At 30.7% G+C, this 23,769-nt stretch overlaps 1 protein-coding gene across 1 annotated transcript; it reads right to left on the reverse strand.

Annotated features, from left to right (window-relative positions):
• Nucleotides 1-15,519: 15,519 nt before the first annotated feature.
• On the reverse strand, nucleotides 15,520-16,608 carry LOC136207024 (transcription factor bHLH149). Its single transcript, XM_065998267.1, has 2 exons — nucleotides 16,448-16,608; nucleotides 15,520-16,335 (listed from the first exon to the last, which is right to left on the reverse strand). The coding sequence occupies exon 2, from the start codon at nucleotides 16,287-16,289 to the stop codon at nucleotides 15,663-15,665; it is 627 nt and encodes a 208-aa protein (XP_065854339.1). The 5' UTR covers nucleotides 16,290-16,335; nucleotides 16,448-16,608; the 3' UTR covers nucleotides 15,520-15,662.
• Between the last annotated feature and the right edge of the window lie 7,161 nt (nucleotides 16,609-23,769).

Genomic DNA, 23,769 nt, shown 5'->3' on the forward strand with positions numbered 1-23,769 from the left:
TTGAGCACATGCAATGTTTGAGCACATTAAAGGGCATGCATGTTGATGGCAATTATAACAGAGCAAAGTTATTGCCCTCTATAGGTTCTTCATCAAATTAATGATCATCTCTAAAATAAATTAAAGCTTCAATGTTTCCTATTAATTGTTGATGGCAATTATAATGTCAATTACTAGTAATAAAACCTTATTATAAATTATAGTATGATGAGGGAAATAAGAAATTTGGCAAATGCATGTGAAGGAATTATGTAATTAATTTTCCATCTACATGATTTAATTTGGTGATTTCGGTGCACATGTCTCCCAAAGTTCCACTTATTAAAGTTATACAAATAAATGCCATCAAAATATATTAAATTCAATTTATGATTGAGAATAAAGGTATAATAAATGATAAATTGATGAGTATTTTGATATTTTTATTTTATTTTATGTAGTAGCTTTATTTCTCCATTTCTAATAGTATTTGTTGGTTATGTTCTATAAAAAGTTATTTTATGTTAAATAACAATCAAGTGTTAGCGATATTTTGCAAATATACCAATTTCAATCTTGCCACGTATGGTTTTGGATGCTGGCGTGCTAGAGAAATTAATTCTCAATTAAGGTATACAGTTAAGTTTATAGATTTACACGCCAAAACTTGAATTCTAATCGAAACGGTTGGCGATGGACGCAAGGATTGAAAACAATTCTCTCTTGTATCTCGAGCGCTGTTATAAATTTTTTACTAGATAATTAATTTTATTTAAGCTATTGCGGATAAGTAAAAGACAGTTAAATAAAGGAAAATAAAAGTGCGAAATTGACACAAAATTAGGTAAAAATGGATATTTATTGATGTAAATGAATGTCTAAATACATGTGCATAAGATAAATAATTACAATTAAAATCTCTATACCAATATATAGCCGAACAATTGTAAAATCAAGCGTAAACAATTCAATAATATGTACAGGAATCGAATTGCAATAATTAGAATAAAGAAAATGAATTAAAAAATTCAAATGAGAAACTCGGAGCAATAGTTCGCAACCTCGGTTAGGCGTTAAATTTCTGTCGACTTTGGATCCACGAGCACTTCGAATACTTTGATCGATTAGCACAGAACGGGGATGACTTCGTCTTCCGGTATTTGATTCGCACAATACTGAACGACTTGCAAATGGAACTAGCGTTTGGCTTTGGGCAGATTTGTGTCGGGCTTTGGAAGATTTGTACGAGAGTTCTCGGGTATGAAATTGAGCAAAACAAAATGCTAAGTTCAAGTTCAGGACGTCTAGAATGAGTTTGTGTAAAAATCGGGGACATAAACGAACTTTAAGCAATCTGAAATGGGAACAGAGAAATGTCAGAAAGAATGTGTAAAAGCTGGACAGATTGTGCAAAAGAACTTGAGGTGCAAAAATTAACTCGTAAAATGGGTTTTCGAACACGGAATCGAGTAAAACAAAAGGCTAAATTGAAGATCAGAATGTCAGGAACGGATGTTTATAAGAAGTCGCTAGCAAAATTTGAGTTTAAAGAGTCTAAAATGGAGTCGGAAAAACGTCGAACATAAATTATAAAATTAGACATGAAATGATTTTAGTGAATTTCTAACTGAGAAATTGATAACTTTTAGATTCGAGATTTGATTATAAAATATGAAGGAATTGAAAACGAGTTGCTAAATGATTGAATTGAAGTTAAAATAATCTCTGGAAGCTAAATTAAAGGTAGAAATTATGAAGAACAAAATTTAAAGTTCTAGAAAGAATTTGGCACAGTGTATGTGTTTTTTTGGTTTATTGTTGGGGGCTGAAATGACGGCTTTGGGGTTTATTTATAATTTTTGGAATGGTTTGTTGGCTGAATAAGCTGCCAACTTCCCTTAAATTTCTCTCATCTTCTTCTCATAATCTGAATTGATCCTTCAATTCCCATTTTTGCTCTACTTTGTCATTCCATCCCACCTTCCATAATTTATGGCTTTGTGTGTAGTGGACAGTGGATGATCTTTTGCACATGTGTAAATGAGGTGTCAAACTTCATGGGTGAGCCATTATTTCGGTTGCTGGCTTGTTGTGGTGTCCCGGTCGTTTGAATCTTTGAATAGAACATAGATGGCTGCTAGGAGTTTGTTCCACATGACGTATATATGCTAAGTCAAACGTCATGCGGTTTCTTTACACGCTCATTTTTTGGCCGTTTTGTGTTTCACACTGAATGTAACTTAGGCCATATGTCGTGTGAATTAAATTTCTTCGGGCAAAAACTTTTCAGTTTTTTACACTCGGCGTGTGGATATGCCACACGACGTGTGAGATGATTCAACATGTCGTGCAGAAAGAATTGTATGTTATATGTAAGATCTACCTGGCTTACACGACGTGTTGATATGCCACACGGCGTGCAAGTTGAAATTGTTTAAACTTTATCCTAAACCATATTACATGCTTTTTATTTACGTAAAACAAAAATAATTTTTATTTTTATTTTTAGAGCCAACAAAGTGTATGGTTTGTTTCTAAATATAATTTAGACTTAATACATCATTTTCTCTCTGAACTTGTCTAAAAAGGTTGATTGGCCCTCTGAAATGTTAAAGTGTCCTAATAGCCCCTTCAGCGTGCATAAAATGTTCAGTTAGCCCACTGAACTTACGTAAAATGTAATCAATTAATCACTCAGTTGTAAAAAAGTAAATCGCATGCGAAAGATGTGTTGCACGCGCCTTACACAATTCATGAGGAAAATGATATATTAAGCTTATAATTTTTATTTAGGATATATATTTAATAATCTATAAGTTAATTAAATCTCTAACCTTCTAACATCATCAATCAGATCCTCAACCTTGAAAGTTAATTAAGTCTCCAACTTTCTAAAATTATCAATTAAATCCTCAACGTATGCTAAAACCGTAAATTGAAACCCTCCAATAATTGTAATAAATTGTTCACTTATTTTATATTTTCAAGTTAGCTTTAATCAATATTTTTATATATTTTAGGTTTCGGTTATTGGTTTAGTTTTAATTAAAGAAAAGTTAAACCAAACAAATATTAATATATCATATCGAAATATTTTTTATATTGATACTTATAATATTTATTTCGGTAAGATTTAACCGCTTTTTTATACTGAAATTGAACTGATAACTGAACTCAAATTATCATAATACTAAACGAAATCGAACCGAAATTATAAAATAATTGAACCGATAACTATTAATATCATAAAATACGGTTAAAAACCGAACTAAAAATAAAAAAACAATACCAAAATTTTATTTTTAATTGCAAGATGGATCTAATTGGCAATTTTACAAGATTAGGGACCTTATTAACTTTCACGATATAGGTTGAGGACCTAATTGATGATTTTAAAAGAATATATGAAGTGAACTCTTTTGGGAATTAAAACTAATAAGGAACTACAAGGTTAAGAAAATATATGGTATGTACAAACTATCATGGTTAGCGAGAAAGCCCCTAGATAATGATTGAAGTGTATAAACGCTAAGATGATATTATCAATAAAAGTATAGATTTCACGATCAGTTTCAATACAAGTGTCATATATTTATGAGCAAAGTCTGCATACTAAATGGTACCAACATGCTTTGGGCACATTATGAATGCATGTGCCCAAAACAAAGCAAAGCTTATATAGTGAATGGTAGCAACATATTTCGGGCACCTTGTGATTGGAAGTGTCCAAAATAAAGCAAAGTATACATACCAAGTGGTATTAGCACGTTCCGAGCACTTTGCTATCAAAAGTGTCCAAAACAAAGAAAAACATGCATATTGTATGGTGTCAATATGTTCTAGACACCTTGCAAACGTAAGTGTCCAAAACAAAGCAAAGCCTACATAATGAATAGTATCAGCACATTCTGGGCACCTTGCAAATGCAAGGGCCGAAAACAAAGTAAAGTCTAAATACCAAAGGGTATCAATATGTTCTAGGAACCTTGCAAACACAAGCTCCTAAAATAAAGCAAAGCATGCATATCGAAAGGTATCAATATCCTTGTTGGTAATGCCTAAATAAAAAGATCATCTAGGAAGTTAACAAAAAAGATGGGAGAATGCAATATCCCCAACTAGGATATGCAAAAATAAGCTACTACAAAACCATAAGATCGCTCATATTACATCACGTCAGCCTATATCGTGATTCGGAATGGCTCCTTGGTCCATTATCATCTGATACATATCTTGCTAATTCTGACATTCATTAGTATTATGACCATTTTGTTGGGGGTAAAGACAAGATCTTTCCAAATGAGTAACCACATGGAGCGGATTGGGAGGAGTAGTCCTAATGACTCTACCAAAATAAAATTCCCAAAAAATAATGTCGATTGGTTAAAACTCGCCAGCTATGATGGAACAAGGACCATCATTCCCACACTACCCATCAGTATGAAAGATGATGAAGCAATCAGACACACATGCATAAAGGACACTTTACCTATCATTATTCCATCCTTGTGTTTATGACAATCGAGACTTTCTAGAAAAAAAAACGGCAAGCCTCAACGGGATCAATGCATCTCTTGGCTCACCCAAACTTCTTCACACACATGGTCAAAAATACCACGCCATTAACAAATATGCCTCTAGAAGGACCATGTACCTACCGATATCAATGCAAGACACCTTTCACTCCTTGAAATCAACTCATCGCACTTGTATTCCACAATATCAACTCGCCGATTCCACCTCGCGATAATGATGAGCATCTTGAAACAAGTGCCTCGCACTCAAAGAAGAGGGCACTTCCTTACGTGAAAAATGAGATCAAACTCTCCATGCCCACCTAAAAGTGCAGTCCACCAAGCCCAATGGTAATCTAGATCCACTCATACCCAACCGGGTCGAATTAGGGGGGAACTAAAGGCATTTTACTTCCATCCAAAGTCTATAAATACCACTACTTGACATTCATATAAAGGGATCCAAGATTCTCTCTCTCCTCATACTAATTTGACCATCGGAGTGCATTGAAGGCACTGCGTTGGGAGATATGTTCTATTTAAATAACTCATTTGTCTAGGTGTTCAGTATTTCTTAACTAGTGTGATACTAGAAAGTGACGAATGATGAAACAATGATGGATAGAGTATAACTATTCATTGATTGAACAACAAATCAGTAACTATTCATTTAAGTAGGATTGTAAAATGGTACGAGGACTACTTCTTTCGTCCCCATCCTCGTGTAAATATGGAATCTTCATTCCTATCCATGTTTATGAAAGTGGAAAAATATTGCATCCATTGCCATCCTCGTCTGCAATAAAATTCCTCTTAAATCTTCATTCTCCATTTTTAAATTCTAACATTCAAATTAATATTTCTTCAGTAAAATTTAAATTTTTTCTATATAATGCAATTATGTAATATAATCTATACAGCATTAGTATACTGAACTGACACACAAAAAAAAAAGAATAAATCATAATCTATAAGCAGTACATTATTAAACAAAATAGGATAAATAATTTATTAGTCCCTGCAAATTTTACCTAACATACTGTTTAGTCCTCGTATATTAAAAATGGCCTAAATATAAAAAATAAAAATCTAAAAATTTATATAGACTGTAAATTTCCTAATGCAGAAAGCACATTAATCAACATGGGGTTCTGGTAAGGTGGGGAGAGAAGTCTCAATCTCCGATTTTGGGAAATTTTTTTTTTTGCTATCCGCACTTTATGAGAACAATAAATAGAGATTCTCTATCTCCGATGAATGAATTCCAATCAGAAATAATAATCTGGGAGAAAATCTTTTGTCCTCATTTCGGTGTCTTCTTTAATGTATCTTTTACAAAAAATGATCCCTTTTAATTATGTGGGTCCCTTGGCTCATAAAATATATTATTTTAATTAAAAGGGATCGTTTTTTGTGAGAGGGATATAGAATGGGATACCGAAATGGTCCGCTCTATTTACAGTCCTACCCCTAAATGTTTGTTCTAGCTTGGCTACTATTGTAAAACTAGTAATTATCAAAAGAAAAAGAAAGTAATTTCCATGGAGGTCTTAGAAAGAAAGCACATGGATGCATGTGAAATAAGTGGGCATATATGTATAGTTGAATGAGAGCACACAAAATAAAAATAATGTTTGAATAGGTAGACAAAGAAAGAAAAAAACATATTATGTGGTCCAAAAATAAAATAAAATAAAAGAAAATAAATGGAAGCATGATGATAGATAGCATAGCTAATTTGGCTCCAAACACACCCTTTTGATAGAGATGCCAAATGGCAACCCACATGTCTTTGATTCACAAATTGACAATTGGATTTTCATTCCTTCACACGTGTTACCTATTTATTTATTAATTGAGAAAACTATAGGTTATACACTACCCTACCCAACACATTAGTGGGGTTTGCTCTTTAAAGCTTTGTTTAGACCATAATGTTTTGGCTCTTTAGAACAATCTTGACTTCATTTTCAATAAAGCTTTAAAGGTATACTAATTTAACCTACCTAGCTATAAGTTTGGGACATCATAATTTTATTAGAGAGTTGGGGTTATTTCAGTTTTTCGGATCAGTATTTAGTGTTTCACTCCAAACTAGAAATATCCAAACTAGAAATATGATGTTTGATTGTTTAGGGTTAATTACAAGTAGATATCATATGATTTCGTCAATTTGCAGATGGGTATCTGTAATTTTTTCTTTTTGTAAGGGCAACTCCATGGTTTGTAAAATTTTATATTTGAGTTCACCTTATTAGAATTTGGTCAATAACGAACTCGAAATGAAAATTTTTAAGAGTTAAAAGATATTTTAAGCAACTTTAATTCTTCAACTTTTTATATTTAACACATTCAGGTGTTGTTTTGTATGAGAGAGAAAGATAATGTTTAGGGAGAGAAAATTCCAAAAATGATGGTTTTGTTAAAAATAGGGTTTCATAGATACTAAACAACTTTAATTTTTGAAATTTTTCATTTTAATGTCGTTATCGGCAAAATTTGGTAAAATAAAAAAATATGTAAAATTTTACAACCATATGATTGTGTTTGTAAAAAAATACCACATGTACCCGTATGCATATTGGACAAACCACATGGTAGTTATTTGTAATTAACCTTATTATTAATTTTAATTAGGTATTTATAATATTTTTATTCATTTATGTAGTACAATTTTTATTTTTATAATTTATTTGTTGATTAATTTAAAACATGTCTAAATTAGACATTTTATATACTAACAGTAACAATTAATTTTTAATTGGGAGAAGATCCACCTAAAGGGGTGCATGACGAGTCTCGAAACAAGAAATCGAACAAACTATCAAAAAAATAATTAATCATATAATTTTATTAAACACTAATAATTAATCAACTAACAAATAGCTAGCAACAACATGAAACAACTAACAATAACAACAATATTAGCTAACATCTGGAAACACACTCTTATCATACTTGAACGAAGTAAAACCTTATTGCTTCAATAATAATATCATAGAAATAGAAATAAATATTAAAGGAGAAATGTGTTTTGTGAAAATAAAAAAAAATATATTTTTTTCAATATTTTTTTTGATTGATTTTTTTTTTCAAAATTAAATAAATATAAAAGCGCTGATGTTTTCATTAAACAAAATGATACATACTGCTGTTGTATAAACCTAACGAAACACTATGTTTCCTACTCAGTAGGACCTACTGTTTTGATGTTTATGTTTTGACAAAGTCGACAATTATTTTTTTTACTAAAGAAACATTGTAATATATATTTTAATTAATATAAATATCAATCGTTATTGATTGTAGTCACATTTAACATATATAACCTAAATATATTTAATAATAACGACGACAAATGCATTCATAATAAAACATGTGAAATATAATATACATACTAATAAAAATAAAAGGTTGTAAGAGAGTATGTAGAAATTAATTTATTTATATTATAAAAATAACAATAAAAATAAAAATACATGTAAAGAGTTTTTTTTTATGAAAATGCAGATAAAAATATAATAAATACATAAAGAAAATCCTAAGGAATCAAACATTACAAGATCTACAACGAGATAAAAACGACTAGAATGAGCAAAACAAACCATAAAAGTATAAATAACACAAAAAAATAAATAAAACATATACTTTTTAGAAATCCAAATCCACAAAAGAGCGTCTGCAATCCAATCTTCATCCTTTAAGCCCTTCCGAACAATTGGACGTGAGTTCTTTCTTTTGTTGCAACCATATATTTATCTATGGATAAAATAAATCATTTTCGCTATTGCTAAATCGGAAAAAAATATAAATAAAATAATAATAGAGAACAAATACAATTCAGAGGGATAAAGAGATCCGAAAAAATATATGAACACCAACTTAAAAAATAAAAACAAAAACACACACACAAAAAAAAAATCCTTAGAACTGTAGATTGATTCTAAGAAAATCAACCATTCAATCTAGCTCTAGATTTTTTCTTCGTTGTGATGAGTCCTAGTTGGGTACATATTAAAAACTTAAAATTAGAGATGATAATTTGGATTATCTTATAATATAATATGTTCTACTAGATTATATAAGATATAAATGTTATAAGTTTAATTAAAAAAAGACGAAATAAGAATTAAAAGAATAGAAAATATTATTAATCTGAAATTATAAAAAATCAAATGAAATTATAGAATTTTTTTAAACTTTTAGACGAAATGAAAGTCAGATGGAGTAATCTAAGGCTGATAATACTAGTTTTTATAAGATAGATTTGACCATAATTGGATATTATCTCACATTATACAACATAAATATGGACGAACTTGAACCGTATGTAGAAGTTATCATCGAGATAGGAACACAGTGTTAGAGATAATTCTCTATTAATTATCTCTCGGATAATTATCCAATTATTAGAGTGATAGTTATCGTGTATTTAGTTTTGATTCTCAATTATCATTTCTTGAGCTTATCTCCTAAGCTTCCTCTTATATTTATACTTGTGAATACTACAAACCCTAATCAATGGGAGTAGTTTATTCATAATCAATCTCTAATGATCTCCATATGCAACATGGTTGAGATGACGACTGCGGGAAGGAGGAGGAAACCTTCTCAGTGAGCATGGAGAACTCGGTTTCACCATGTTCGGATGATTCTGCCATTGTCTGATTGATCACTGTAAAGGAGGCAGGGACCACGACGGAGTCTATGGAAGAAGAAGGAGATGCAGTCAATGCTACAGGCGGAAGGGAGACAAAGTTTGGTTTAGCGGAATTGGGGGCTGTGGAGGTCGAAATTTAGCTTGATTCCGTCTCTAGCTTTGAAAAAGAATTTCCTATTCGCAACATAGGCAGAGCGGCGTACTTCCTCAGACTCAAAATTTGATACACAAAGCGTGGAATCCACTTATGCCAAGCAAAATATGTTAATGACATTCTCGATCGTGTGGTGGACTCTAAACCCATTCTCGATCGTACGAAAATGGTTTTTTTAATCAAACAATTTTACTCATCATTTATCCAACAATCCCTATATGAATAAAATTAAAGCGAAAAAATCAACGTAGTGATAACTTTTTATAGCCAATATTTGCATATGATAGGCAGACAACAACCATTGAACCTTCTGTTTGCAATGTCATTGTGTGAAGTATATCATTCTAAGTGCTACCTCTTCCCCAACTTCAACCACAACTTCTTCTTGAAGATCTTGACCATTCTCATCAACAATTTTTAAAATCCATTTGGGTCTGGATCTACCCTCATTTTCCATGTATGGAAGTACGTTTACAAATAATGAAACATTATTTGATTCCATGATGATGTTCTTAAGATTCTTAAATTCATACACAAGAAATCGATATATATTATTGAAGCGCATAGCTTCAAAAAGTACAATCTACCATCTTTAGACCTATTTTCATTTTCTTTAAGAATGGAGTCATTGCCTTTGCAAGACATCCCCACATTTTCAATTAATTATATGAAAATTTTCTTCCTTTTACGTAATTCATGTGGTTTCTTGTCTAATTTCTTACGTGACACTTTATTGAATAAAAAATGATTGGCTGATAAAGTTAACTTCCCCCACATATTATGTGGCAACCAAGAATTGTTTACAAGAGCATTCACTGTGTCCTTTAAAGTAAGATTTTACGCTCTGTCATTCCATAAGACTGAGGAGAGTACAGTGGTCTTACCTTGCGAATAATTCTATGTTGGGAGCAAAACCCGCCAAGTGGTTCAATATATTCACTCTTACGATCGCTTCTAACCACTTTAATCTTTTTATTAAGTTGGCTTTCTACATCCTGCTTATAATCATTATAGCCTCAACTTGCTTTTAAGAAAATAGACATTGCAATATTTTTTACTTTCGTCAATGAAAGTAATAAAATATTTAATACCTCATTTAGTTTGAATAAACTTTAAGTAGAAATATCACTATAAATCGTGGTTTTGTCTTTCTTTCCACTGTATGGAATGAAGATCTTGTTAATTTTATCTCAACACAAATTTCACATTTATGTTTATAATCAATTTGGAATGAAGGGGTATGTTTAAAATTAATTAATCTACGCAATGCATCATAATTAATTAGGGATGGCAACGGGTACTGTACCCACAGTATCCAGTACTATCCGACCCTAATAGGACTACTTGTACCCTGTATAAAAGGGTATGAGACAGATATGTGATCAAAACCATTATCCATTAGAGTAATGGGATGGATATGGGAATACCCCCAGGGTACACGGTACCTGTTACCCGTCATAAATTTTTTATATATTAATAAATATTATATTTTTTTTTAGATGTAAGACATGAGATTTGAACCCCCAAGTTTTCTACATCCTGCTTATAATCATTATAGCCTCAACTTGCTTTTAAGAAAATAGACATTGCAATATTTTTTACTTTCGTCAATGAAAGTAATAAAATATTTAATACCTCATTTAGTTTGAATAAACTTTAAGTAGAAATATCACTATAAATCAGACAAGTAGTTTTGTCTTTCTTTCCACTGTATGGAACGAAGATCTCATTAATTTTATCTCAACACAAATTTCACATTTATGTTTATAATCAATTTGGAATGAAGGGTATGTTTAAAATAAATTAATCTACGCAATGCATCATAATTAATTAGGGATGGCAACGGGTACTGTACCCGCAGTATCCGGCACTATCCGACCCTAAATTTTTTATATATTAATAAACATTATAATTTTTTTTAGATGTAAGACATGAGATTTGAACCCCCAACCTTTTGTTTTTCAACTATTGAGTGATACCACTGAGCTACTTTATTCTTATTAATTAAATTTTAATTTTTTTTAATTTTTAGATCGATGATTTATTAATTTATACTTTGTTAAATTTGTAATATTCTTTGTTTTATTTACTGATTCGTAATGAGTAAAGGTACCCATGGGTACCCGTGAATTAAATGGGACGGGTATGGGATGCAAAAAGTATATCCGTTAGGATAATGGGATGGGTATGTGTAATGAAAAAATAAAAGGGTAAGAGTTTGGGATTGGCGTTACCCGCGGGTACCCTACCTATTGCCATCCCTACAATTAACATGTCCAAGTCTATCGCTGCATAAATGATATGACTCAATGATATACACAGAAGAAACTTTATTCTTATTAATATTCATTTAGTTTGACTTACAAGAAATTGCACTAAATTTCCACATCCCATTGGATACATAACCCTTACCTATATACATTCTCCCTTGAAACCAAGTCCTTTCGAATGTCAGGCACATACAAGATATTTTGTAACTTCACTTCTTTTCCAGAATTCATCACCAAATAACAGTTGGTCCCGTTATCTTAGAATTGCTCATAAAGAGCTTATACTTTTGTCATATTTTAAAAGTCAGTCCAGTGAATTTTTCCCGCCTTTTACTTGATGTTGCCACCGGTATAAGTGGACGTGAAGCTTTTAAAGTGACTGTGTTTTTAAAACCACATCCAACTTCAATCTCAATCTCTTTCTTCTTCTAAAATTTAAACAGTTGAAGTCAAAATTAGAAAAGTTAAAATTAGAAAATATAATATGTTTAAACAAAATAAAAAGGCTTAATAGGCACCCACCCCCTAAACTTGTAACTTTTTTCACCTGACCCCCTCAACTTAGGGGACAACCTCTCAACCCCCTCAACTCTCCAAAAACATCACATACAACCCATTACATCCCTATGTTCGGTCAAAATATTGACCCGTGTAGAAAACGTGATTGACTGTTGACCACACCAATGCCACGTGTCATTTTTTTTATTAAAATTTTCCATTGAGACCCCTGCTCTGCGAGCAATCCCATTTGTGCTCGGCGAGCAACTACCAGAGATGGATTTCGATCAGAATTCTTCTGCCAGAATGGAAAATTTTAATAAAAAAATGACACGTGACATTGGTGTGGTCAATAGTCAAGCGCGTTTTCTACACGGATCAATATTTTGATCTAACATAAGGGTGTAAGGGGCTGTATGTGATGTTTTTGGAGAGTTGAGGGGGTTGAGAAGTTGTCCCCTAAGTTGAGGTAAATTACGTAATAGTCATAAACAGGGAATGTTATAAAAAAAATAAAAATAAATGGGGAATAATTTACAAATATCTCTTGGTTTCAAACAAATTTATTTAAATGTTATTTGTTGGTTTTTTTTTTAAAAAAACTGTTCTTTTTTCTACAAATGAATAACTGAAAAATTTAACAAAAGTAAAAATAAACTTATGATATTCTGATATATTAGAATTTAAAATCAATAAAATACATAAATATTTTTTTTGTAAATGTAAATAAAAATTGAAATCTGATTTTTAATGTAATTTCCTCTAATAAATAAAAGACAAATTTCGTTTAAATTTTGTAATTTAGTCCAATTTATTTGAATATAGTTTATCATTTAAAAGCCCGAAATTATATTTCATTCATCAAGGCCAATCAAAGTAATTTTTTTTTTTTGCGCTTCTTTGAAAGACAAAGAAGCCAGTCTTAAGATTTTTATCAAGATTATTGTAAAAATAAAAGGAAACAGGAATAAAACAACAGAAAATATTATTAATTAATATCACATTATAAAAAATAAAATGAAATTACAAAATTTTCTTAAACCTTTAGATGAACCGAAAGTTTGATAAAGTAATCTGAGACCTGATAATATCGATTTTCTTAAACCATTTTAGCCGCAATTGGTTATCGTGATGGGCAAACTCTAACAATGTGTAGAAGTTATCATCAAATATAGGAGCACAAATCGAAGAGAGGGACCAAACGGAAAAAAAAATTTGCAATGCGTTGTTATTACTCGAATAAAAAATAGTAAGTAATATATTGTTTGAAAAAAAGACTCGGTATTCTTTTCTTGCCGTAATAATAAAAACATATAATAAATAGAAACAATAAATTCTAAACAACTTTAATGCATAAACTTTTTTTTTTTATTATTTTAATGTCATTTAGATGATGTTTGAATAAAAGGGAGAGAAAGCTCGAAAATAATGATTTGGAAACTCGAAAACGTGGTTTCATAATAAATATGGTTCTAAACAACTTTATTTCTTACTTTTTTATATTTTGAGATCGTCAACAACCATTTTAAAACTGTTCGCATTCACAAAGTTGAGATACTTTTATTTCGAAATTTGAAATTGACTAATCATAATGTTAATAAGAACAAAATTAAATAGTTACAAGTGTAATTTAGCTCCATTTTTCGAAATTACTCCTTGTATCTCAATTTCAAACAACTGATAAAAAAATGTTTTTTTTGATAGAAATAAAAAAATGTTTGATAATAAATTAACTGATATTTACTACATATCCGTAAAGGTAAACAATTGAATCAAACAGATTCTTTCACCCATGAACTCCACAAAAAATTTTAGAATACTCCTGAAGTAATATTCCCGACCAATCAATTAACGACACATGTAATATATTTTTTTCTTTCCACCAATCATGCGTAACAGTAGTGTTCACATGAACCCTAATGACCACGATGAATTTGGTCATTCACCGTTAAATGCTAGCTGATTAAAAATACTATTATACAGTAGTGTTCACATGGTATTCAAAACGATTTTTATTGATTAGAAGTATTACTTCCGGAGTACGGTAAACATTCACCGTGAATTGCATTTCTAGTAAAATTGAAAAAGGGATAAAAGTAAGAAAGGGGTAGTGGGGAGTCGGGGGTGAAAATAAGCATGTGAAGGATTATAAGATGATAGTAGTTAAGAGTACAGAATCACATGGAAGGCAATGGTGGAGGAGGTGGGGTGGGGAGGTAAGGTCGGTGGAGTTCAAAGTTTGTAGGCCCATTAACCCACATGACTTGAGCTTCTTTTCCTCACTACAGACTAGACCGTTTTTGTACTATTCCATTATTCTATATAACCCCTCCCCTCTCAGTAATTCTTCCACGTTTTCTCTATTTATTCATGTGTCCTCTCTTCATTTCACCTCCTCATAAATACACTTTCACCCATTTTCAAATCCTATACAACAAAAATAACTAACTTCAAATAATTCTTCCTTATTTATTACACAATTACCTGCTTGGTTCAGCTATTCCAGTCTCCTGTTAACTGTTACCAATGAATAGTGGATGTTCATGTTTACTGTTAACTGTTACCAATAGATAGTGGATGTTAATAATTGTTTTTTAGCAGTTAACTGTTATACTATCTACTGTTAACTGTTACCAATAAATAGTAGATGTTCATATTACTGTTTAGTGTTACCAATAGACAGTGGATGTTAATAATTGTTTTTTCTACTAAAAGCTGTTATTCCGAAATTTTACTGAACACAAAAACAGTTCCAAAAAATGAAAACAAACAAGTACTCATGGTCCGTTTGGCTACTTGCTGGTTGTTGTTTCTGTTTACGTTTGAAAAATGATGCTATTCCAAAAAGGGAGATTTTCTGCTTTTGTAGAAAGCTACTTTTTAGCTGTAAAATATAAATAGGTGTCTAACCAAACACAAGAGATGAAAAGTAGGTAACCAAACATCCCTTAAACTTAATTCATGTTTATTTTCATTTTTCCAAAACTAATTTTTACCTTTTAATCCTTAAAAAAAGATAAGAAGACATTTAGTAAAATTTCGATGCAGAAAAATCAACTAACATCAGCGAGATGAAAATTAGCTGAACAAAAAAACCAACTAACATTAACAGTAAAATTTCGAAGCAGAAAAATCAGAACGGAAACAAACAGGCCCTTAAACTGAACAAAATAACTATTTCAAAATGAAAATTAGCTAAACTAATTAAATTCTAATTCTTAATTTCTCAGAGAAAAAGGTACCATTAGGTATTGATTCACCTAGTTTAGACTGTAACTACAAACCTTGATTATTCAATCTTCTATAAATAAAATCAGAAATGTATGTTATAATGATTCTTAAATTTGAATTTAATGTAATATATACCATAAAAATTTAAGTCTATTCAAAATAGTTTTCGAATGATTGTATGAAAAAGTGAAAAAAATTTGGGGAGAGTCGAGAGAGATGAAAGTCATGTATACAAGATCGGAGTCGTTTACAATAAAGTACATGAAATAATCATCCAAGGGAAAAACAAATATAGAAAGAAAAAAAAAAACAAAATAAAAAATTTTTAATAACACAGGGCATGACTAAGGATTTTATCACTGGCTATTCACTCGGCTCAAGGGATTACCCGGCAGCAGGACACCACCGGCGGCGAGAAGCTCGGTGAGAACCGTCATAGCTTTGACCTGCATCTCCAAAGCTGCAATATAATCGCTCGTTTCCTCTAAAAGACTAGTAACAGGCGCTTTCCGGCAACCGGGAACCAACCGGCTTAAAACACGCACTCTCTTATCCACAGCCGGTAATTTCTTCTCCTTCCTCGCCAACTCTTTCGCTCTCAACTTGCTCTCACCGGTAACCTTCACTTTCTTTACCTTCCTAACCCTCAACCTACTGAGCCTTCCCGCCAGAATAGCGCGGCTCCACCGCGTCGTACCTTTGGCAGCGACGGCGAGTACTTTATCGGCGGTTTCTTTAATTTCTCTCCCTTTGACCGGAGGTGAAACAGTCGGACGAGATCGCCGGAGAGCTTCGAGAAGCTTGAAGGAATAGATCTGTTGCTCCGATTCATTTCTCCACCTTCTTCCACTGGTGGTTTGATCGTCGGTATTACTGTTGATGCTATTCTGCGTCTCGTGTGAAATTTTTATCCGTTTCTTCCTGTGCTTGAATTCTTGCGACGTATCTGAATTAGATTCGACGTTTGAGATCAACGACGCCATGAGATAATTCTCTACTCCTGAATATACCTTCGATTGTGCGTTTTCTCTGAAATAGCAAACAGCAAATTGATACGTGCAGAGGAGAATAAAGCTATGTATACATAAAAAATGAAAAGAATTAAATTCCTGAATCTTGTTTATATTAGAGAGGGGAATACCTTGGAAGGACGTAATTAAGAAGAAAGCGGCTGAAGGAGACGTAGTAGGTAATTAGAAGGAAGAGGAGACACCGGCGGCGGCGGAAGGAATTGGGGGGGGGGGAGAGGGAGGAGGAGAGAAAGAAGAGAAATGAGAGGAAAAAGAGGGAGTGGGGGAGACTTTAAAAGCAATTCACGGGAAACCACGCGGCCTTTGCTTAATCACATTCATTGAGTTGCCTTTCATGCTATCAGGTTCTCTCTTTAATTTTGAATTTTATTTTAATAATAAAATTGAAATTTATTATTGTAAGTTGCTAAATTTTATTTTTTTTCTTGTCTTTTTGTAAATATGAAATCAAAATCCATTTGATTTTATATATTTATATAAAATTAATTAGTTTTTAAATCAATTTAACCTTTTTTTTTTGTGATGTATCCGAAATTTTTAATTCACGTGTCTGAAAAGTTTAATATACACTCTCTGAATTTGGTTAAAAATTTGATTACGCTTTTGAATTTGCTTAAAATAGTTTTTTTAAATAATGATTATCAATCTTTAAGTATTATCTTTTTAATGACCGGACAATTAAGTATATTTTATCGGTTAATGGCCGGTCAATGCGATTTTGACGATTAAATTACACTGATGGTACCTGAATTTTACCTGAATTCACATTTTGGTACCTAGATTTCATTTTGTCCAAAAAATACACTTCAAGTAAAGATGACTCAATATTTTAGTATATTTGACTGATCGGTGATTGATCAACCCGAGTTTGACCATTTTAAATTAAAAATTGAGACCAATCATACACTCAATTAACATAAAACTATAATATTGTCATTCAGCTCATAAATGAGAATATTATAATTTTATGTTAATTGAGTGTATGGTGAGTCCCAATGTTTAGTTCATGTTACCCGGTCACTAACCGATCAAATGAACTAAAACTTTCAGTCACCTTTACTTGTGTTATGTTTTTAGGATAAAATAAAATCCAGGTACCGAAGTGTAAATTATGGTAAAGTTCGGGTACCATTAATGTAATTAACACATGAAACTCGCGTTGACCGGTCATAACCGGTAAAAATGTACTAAATTGTCCGGTCATCATTACTTCAGGTATATTTTTGGGACAAAATGTAATCTAGGTACCAAAGTGTAAACTATGTAAAGTTCAGGTACCATTGGTGTAGTTTACCCTAAATTAAACTGATCTAAAACTTTTAGAACTCAAAAAAAATTTGAGTTGGTAATTCAGTTAATAATAATAATAATAATAATAATAATTCTGTGAAGGATTTCAAGTCGCTTTAGGTAGATCTCGAGTTCGAGTCTTAACGTATGTAGAAAGCGTTATGATACCCGACGAATCTCAAACTGAGAAATCGTATATAGTCATCTCTATATAATAAAAATAATAATTAATTCAATGTTTTCCATTTTATAGAGTAGTATAATTAGACGTATAAATATTAAAGTGAGTGAAGTGAAGATTTTTTTTTATGCGAAAGAAAAAATATATATACATATGTCATGAATTGATTGATCTATAATATTACTCTATGAGTATCCTAAAATTTTCCTACATATTAGTGTTTTAAAATTTTAACTTATATAAAAAAATAGAAATTTAACTTGTAGATTAGAAAATAATTGAACTATTTTATTATATATTTTTATAAATATTTTTAAACAATTCAGTTTATTGTAGCCAACACTAAATAAAAGGATATCTTTCTAAAATAAGAAATATTTTTAATATGTAAATTTTTAAGTAATTTCATTTTCTAAAGTGAGTAAATATTACGAAATCAAATACAGTAAGTACAAGTCTTTTTTTTTCTTTTTTTTTCTTGTTTTGTATCAATTCAAGAATATTTTATAGTCTTTCTTCTTAAATTCTCAAGTATTATTTTTTTCAATTCAATATATAAATCTATTTATATTAAACCACTATTTTTTTAATTTTTATGTATTAATAAAGACATAAAAATATTTTTTTTTATTTTAAATATATTTTTATGCATTAATAAAAACTTAAGTTTTCCTTTTAAAAAAGTATAAAAAAAATTAAAATTAAATCTTAAGTTATAGCATGTGTATATAACGTCTTTTTATTAGGAGATAATTAAAAATATGACATATTGAACACTAATTTATAGCACACAAAAATGTTGTTAATCCTATTAACATAAATATTTATCCACTCACAAAGTTATATTTATCACTTCACAACTCATCATTTAAATATGAATTATTAAAAAAGAAAATAATCGATGATATAAAAGAGTAATGTCTTGATTTATCATTTTAAACAACTATAAACAATAAGTTAAGTTTTACTAAACATATTTACATAAATAGCTAAACAAATTTACTAAACAAAAAAAGTAATCAGTATTATTTATGAAACATGAAAATGTATTTGAATTAAATATAAATAAAAAATTCCATTTTGTATTCATAAAGAAAAAAAGATAATAACAAGGGATAAGGTATCCAAATAACTCTATGATTTTTGGAGAAATATCAATTTAGACTCCACGCATAAAATAACACTAATATAGGATTTAACGTTTAAAAAATGTATCAATTTAGATCTTGATAACAGAACGTGACACGCCATTCATATTATTCCGTTAAGTTTTGATTTCTCTCTCCATGTACAATTGATAGAATTTAACAGAGTAATATGAATGATGTGTCACATTTTGTATTGAGACTTAAATTGGTACTCTTTTTAAACGTTGATACTATACTGATATTATTTTATACGTGAAGCCTAAATTGATATTTTCGTTAAAAAAATAAAAACCTATTTTAGTAATTTATCTCCAATAATAATAATAATAATAATAATAATAATAATAATAATAATAATAATTGTAGGGTCGTAGTGCATGTTGTGTCGTTTAGTGCAATAGTTGAAAAAGTCTTTCATTCCATGTGATCTTCCATTTTGTTATACAACTGCAAGAGTCAACAAGAACATGAGTTTTGGATTAGAATCCAAATTGTAGACGTCAACTGCATTTTACATTTTTATTTCCCAATATTACCCCAACTAATTTATTTCTATTTTCATAAATTTAAGGGTAAATTTCAATTTCACTAATTTTCAGATAAAGGACTGTGGTTTACTTTTTTGTCAAAACAGGGATTTAGGTTTTCAAAATCAGCAAAATAAGGACTTTTTCGATTGATACTATTAAAATCACCCTTAACGACTTTAAAAATGACATATTTTAAGAACTATTAATATTCTAAGCAACTTTAATTCTTTAACTTTTTTATTTTGAGATTATTTAGATGATGTTTGGTAAAGAGAGAGAAAGTTAATGTTTAGAGAGAGAAAGTTCAAAAAAAGATGATTTTCGAAAATCGAAAATGTAGTTCCATAGAAAATATAACATTGAACAACTTTAATTCTTAAAAATTTTCATTTTCAGGTCGTTAAAGATGGTTGTAATAGCATTAATCCAAGTGCGAAACCCCAATCCTCGTTTTGACAAAAAGTAAACCACAGTCCTTTATCTGAAAATTAGTGAAACCACATGAGTTTTATTTAAAGTTACCTTAAATTTAATTTTTTAATTTTTTTCTTTATTTGTTTTAAAAAGAAAAATACTGAAGGATCATATTACCACATGAGTCCGAAAAAAGAAATTGAATTCTCTCTTCTAGCATATAGATTATCCATAATAAGATAACAACCCAAAGTTTTGTATCAATTTTACGGGTAAATTACACCCATAGTCACTTAGCTTTACTCATTTTAATATTGCAGTTACTGAATTTTACACTTTTTAACATTTGTAACCACTCAATGGCTCAAAACGACCGTTGACGGTCTCAAAATAAAAAATTCAAAGAGTTAATGATATTCTAAAAAACTTTAATTCTTAAGAATTTTCATTTTGAGGTCATTTAGGTATTGTTTGGTTAGAAGAGAGATGATTTTTAGAGAGAGAAAACTCCAAACAAAGTGATTTTGGAAAATAAAAAATGTTTCACGGTAAATGTCGTTTTGAACAACTTTAACTCTTGAATATTTTCATTTTGAGGTCGTTAAGATTCATAAGTGATAAAAGTGTAAAATTCAGTGTCAAGAATTGAATTTCAATAACCACGATATTAAAATAGATAAAGTTCAATGGTTATGAATGTAATTTACCTTTCAATATTTTAAAGATAATGGTATGGAAAGAGATGCTATAATTCCACATATCAAGAGCATGACCACGGAGACACTTGAGATTAAAGAAACCCCAATTTTAATTGTGTTTGTTAGAATTATTTGGATATTGGATTAATTAATCCGTTTGAAATGAAATCCGGTCTAAGTTTATTTAAAAGATGGAATATTAGGATCAGCGTTTTAGTCTAATCAATGGTGATATCAGGCTAATATAATTTTACCACGTGGAATCGTAGAAGCTCGCACCTACTTTCCGAAGACAAAATATATAGCGTCTTCTCGTCTTAAATATAACAAAATGACTATGTACTAGAAGTTTGACTCGGGAACTCTCACTGAACCCAGTCAAGAATCCAGTCGTTGCTATAGACACTTCCAATCCCTGAAATCACGGATCAAGTGGCCTTGAGGGATATTAGGCCGCAACAGGAGACATGTGGCCTATCTCGCTTCGTAATCTGTAACCGCTTTCTACAGCTCAACATTATTATAAATAGAATAAGCTCAGCTTGAGGTAAACAGATTTATTCATTTTTACAATAAGCTTATTTTATAGCTTTAGTTTACTAATTGTCCACGAATTGACTTAGACATCAGAACAGGTTTGCTGTACAAGCGGCCCTCTTTGACCTTTTTTTTTTTTGTAATTGCAGGTTGATGCGTGGACTTTCAGGATTCAACCACATCAAATTGGTGCGGTGAACGTGGACTGATATAATGATGTCTCATTTAAGTAGTTCTATCGACCACAACAGAGATCTAGAGAACCACCAAAGAAGAAGCACGTCGAACCCGTCAGGTCCACGACGACCCATCCTAGAAATGGTGGAAAAAAGGGAAGTTCGAGAGCCCCGTCAACAAAGGCTCTTGGACGCGATCTCATGGCACCTTGTAGGAAAACTTGATTATATCGAGGAGGTCATCAACATCATGAGGCAAGAACATGTCATCAAAATGGCAAAAGTAAAACAAAAATTGTTGATAGCAGAGGAAACATTCAGGTACGTGAACAAACCCGAAGACACCAACTGCTCGATCAGACACCACACCATCTGAAGCTACTACTCCCAATAAGACGGTTTCCTGAAGAGCTGAAGGAAAGATTTGGGCACCCAATCAAGGGGATACGGAGTCCCCCCGACACGGCACCACTGGAGTCGGACTCTCCTTTTGTGCATCTGCATTCATTACATTCTAAAAGTTTTACAGGACTCCTAGTAAATGATATACCGTTAATTCAAGCATATTAACATTATGAAAGATCTATTCATGATAATATTTGTTTATATAAATAAATGTGACATGTGGATGCTATAAGTTTTTAAATATAAAATATGAGTATTTTATTATTGCTTTATTGTTATAAATATATTTATTTTATTACATATTTATTTTTTATGTGTACTTTTTATTTTTTTTATATATTATATTGAAAATACTGTTAAAAAATAATAACGTTTTTTTATAATAATCCAGACATTATTATTAAAAAAAATGAAAAAATTCAACAAATATAATATATTAATAAATAACCAATTATCAAAATAGTTAAATAATATGATCTGCGTATCGTGCGAGTGTTTGACTAGTATATATAAGAAATAAAAAGCTCTTGCTTTTTAATTGGATTAAAAACTAATTAAATGGATTTTTAACCCAGGGTTTAATATCCTAAAAACAAAATATATAAAGAAAATAAATTATTATGGTAATCCTAACTCATTATTTTTCTAAGCTAACTTAAGCTTAGAAAAAGAAAAGAAACACTCTCTTCCTAAAACTAAAAAGTCACCTCCCCTCTAGCTAGAAGGATAGAGCTTTCAGTTCTTAGGGAAACATATAGCAGGTTGGTCATTCCAGTGCAAGTGTGAACATAGAGAGGTTTCACCTTTCAGCCCTTTCATCTCAAAAATAGAAACCGCATCCCAATTCCTAGTCCAAAGAACAGTATGTCATAAACTTGCTTTAATTATATGCTAGATCTTGGTGTTATTGTATGTTAAAAATATTTTTTTGCAATTTTTTTAACGACTATAGAATTCCCAACATACTACTATTAGTTGTGAATTGAAATGGATACATTATATTCCAATGAAGTTTGGAAATTTTGTTTCTTTTTCCCATTATAATGCATTGTAACATCAAATCTGTTATTAGTTTATCTCATAATCCAATCTCACTCTTATATGACAAAAGAAAGCATGTGAATATTGATTGTCACTTAGCGAGATGTCATGTGGAAGAAGAGTTCATTCAAACACCTTATATTTTAGCAACTCAACAACTTGCAATCTTTTCACCTAAGTCCCTTAGTCTTAAACGCATTGCTCATATTTTTTTTCAAGACGAGCATGGTCAATACTTCTCTTGCTCCATCTTGAAGAGGGGTTGTGAAAAATATCCTTACGCATTTCAACATAAATCTCAACCATTTATTTCAGTCACATTCATTTACAATCTCAACCACAAGATCAATCATCATTTTGATTGGTTTGATAACAGATAATATATATATATATATATATATATATATATATATATATATATATATATATATATATATATATATATATATATATATATATATATATATATATATATATATAACATTGTTAAAGTTATCATTGTTTTAGTATCTAGTTAACTAATTTCGTTTTCTTCTAGTATCTTCTCACCAATTGTAAGAGTATATATACGCTATTAGAGGTGGCAATTTGCGTGTTCGTGTCGTGTCAATTTCCGTGTTCGGGTCAAAACACTAAACATAAACACGACATGAAAAAAGTTTCAGTGTCAAAAATCCAAACACAAACACGACCTGCCAGAAACACGGAAACACGACACCAAAATATCAAAAGTAAAATAGAAACGTGTCAATTTAATGTGACCCAACCTGTTTGAGATAATAAACAGGCATAAAAAGGGCAATAAACACCACTATCATAAGTCCTAACCCCCTATAATACAATTTATGGAAAGAAGAACATGTGATAATAAAATGGCATAAACAGAAGTTAAGCAATAATCCTGAACCAAAAGATGTAAGCAAAAACAATTCAAAACTTACCTTAAAAATGAGGGTATGAGGGAGGAGGTGTGGCGGCCGGTGATGAAACTGAAATGTGATAACATGTAATT

The sequence above is a fragment of the Euphorbia lathyris genome, chromosome 9 (assembly GCF_963576675.1).
Source record: "Euphorbia lathyris chromosome 9, ddEupLath1.1, whole genome shotgun sequence".
NCBI classification, from domain to species: Eukaryota; Viridiplantae; Streptophyta; class Magnoliopsida; order Malpighiales; family Euphorbiaceae; genus Euphorbia; species Euphorbia lathyris.

Bases quoted from the DNA above. Each gene is read 5' to 3' on its own strand.
- LOC136207024 (XM_065998267.1), bottom strand. From the start codon at position 16,289: ATGGCGTCGTTGATCTCAAACGTCGAATCTAATTCAGATACGTCGCAA.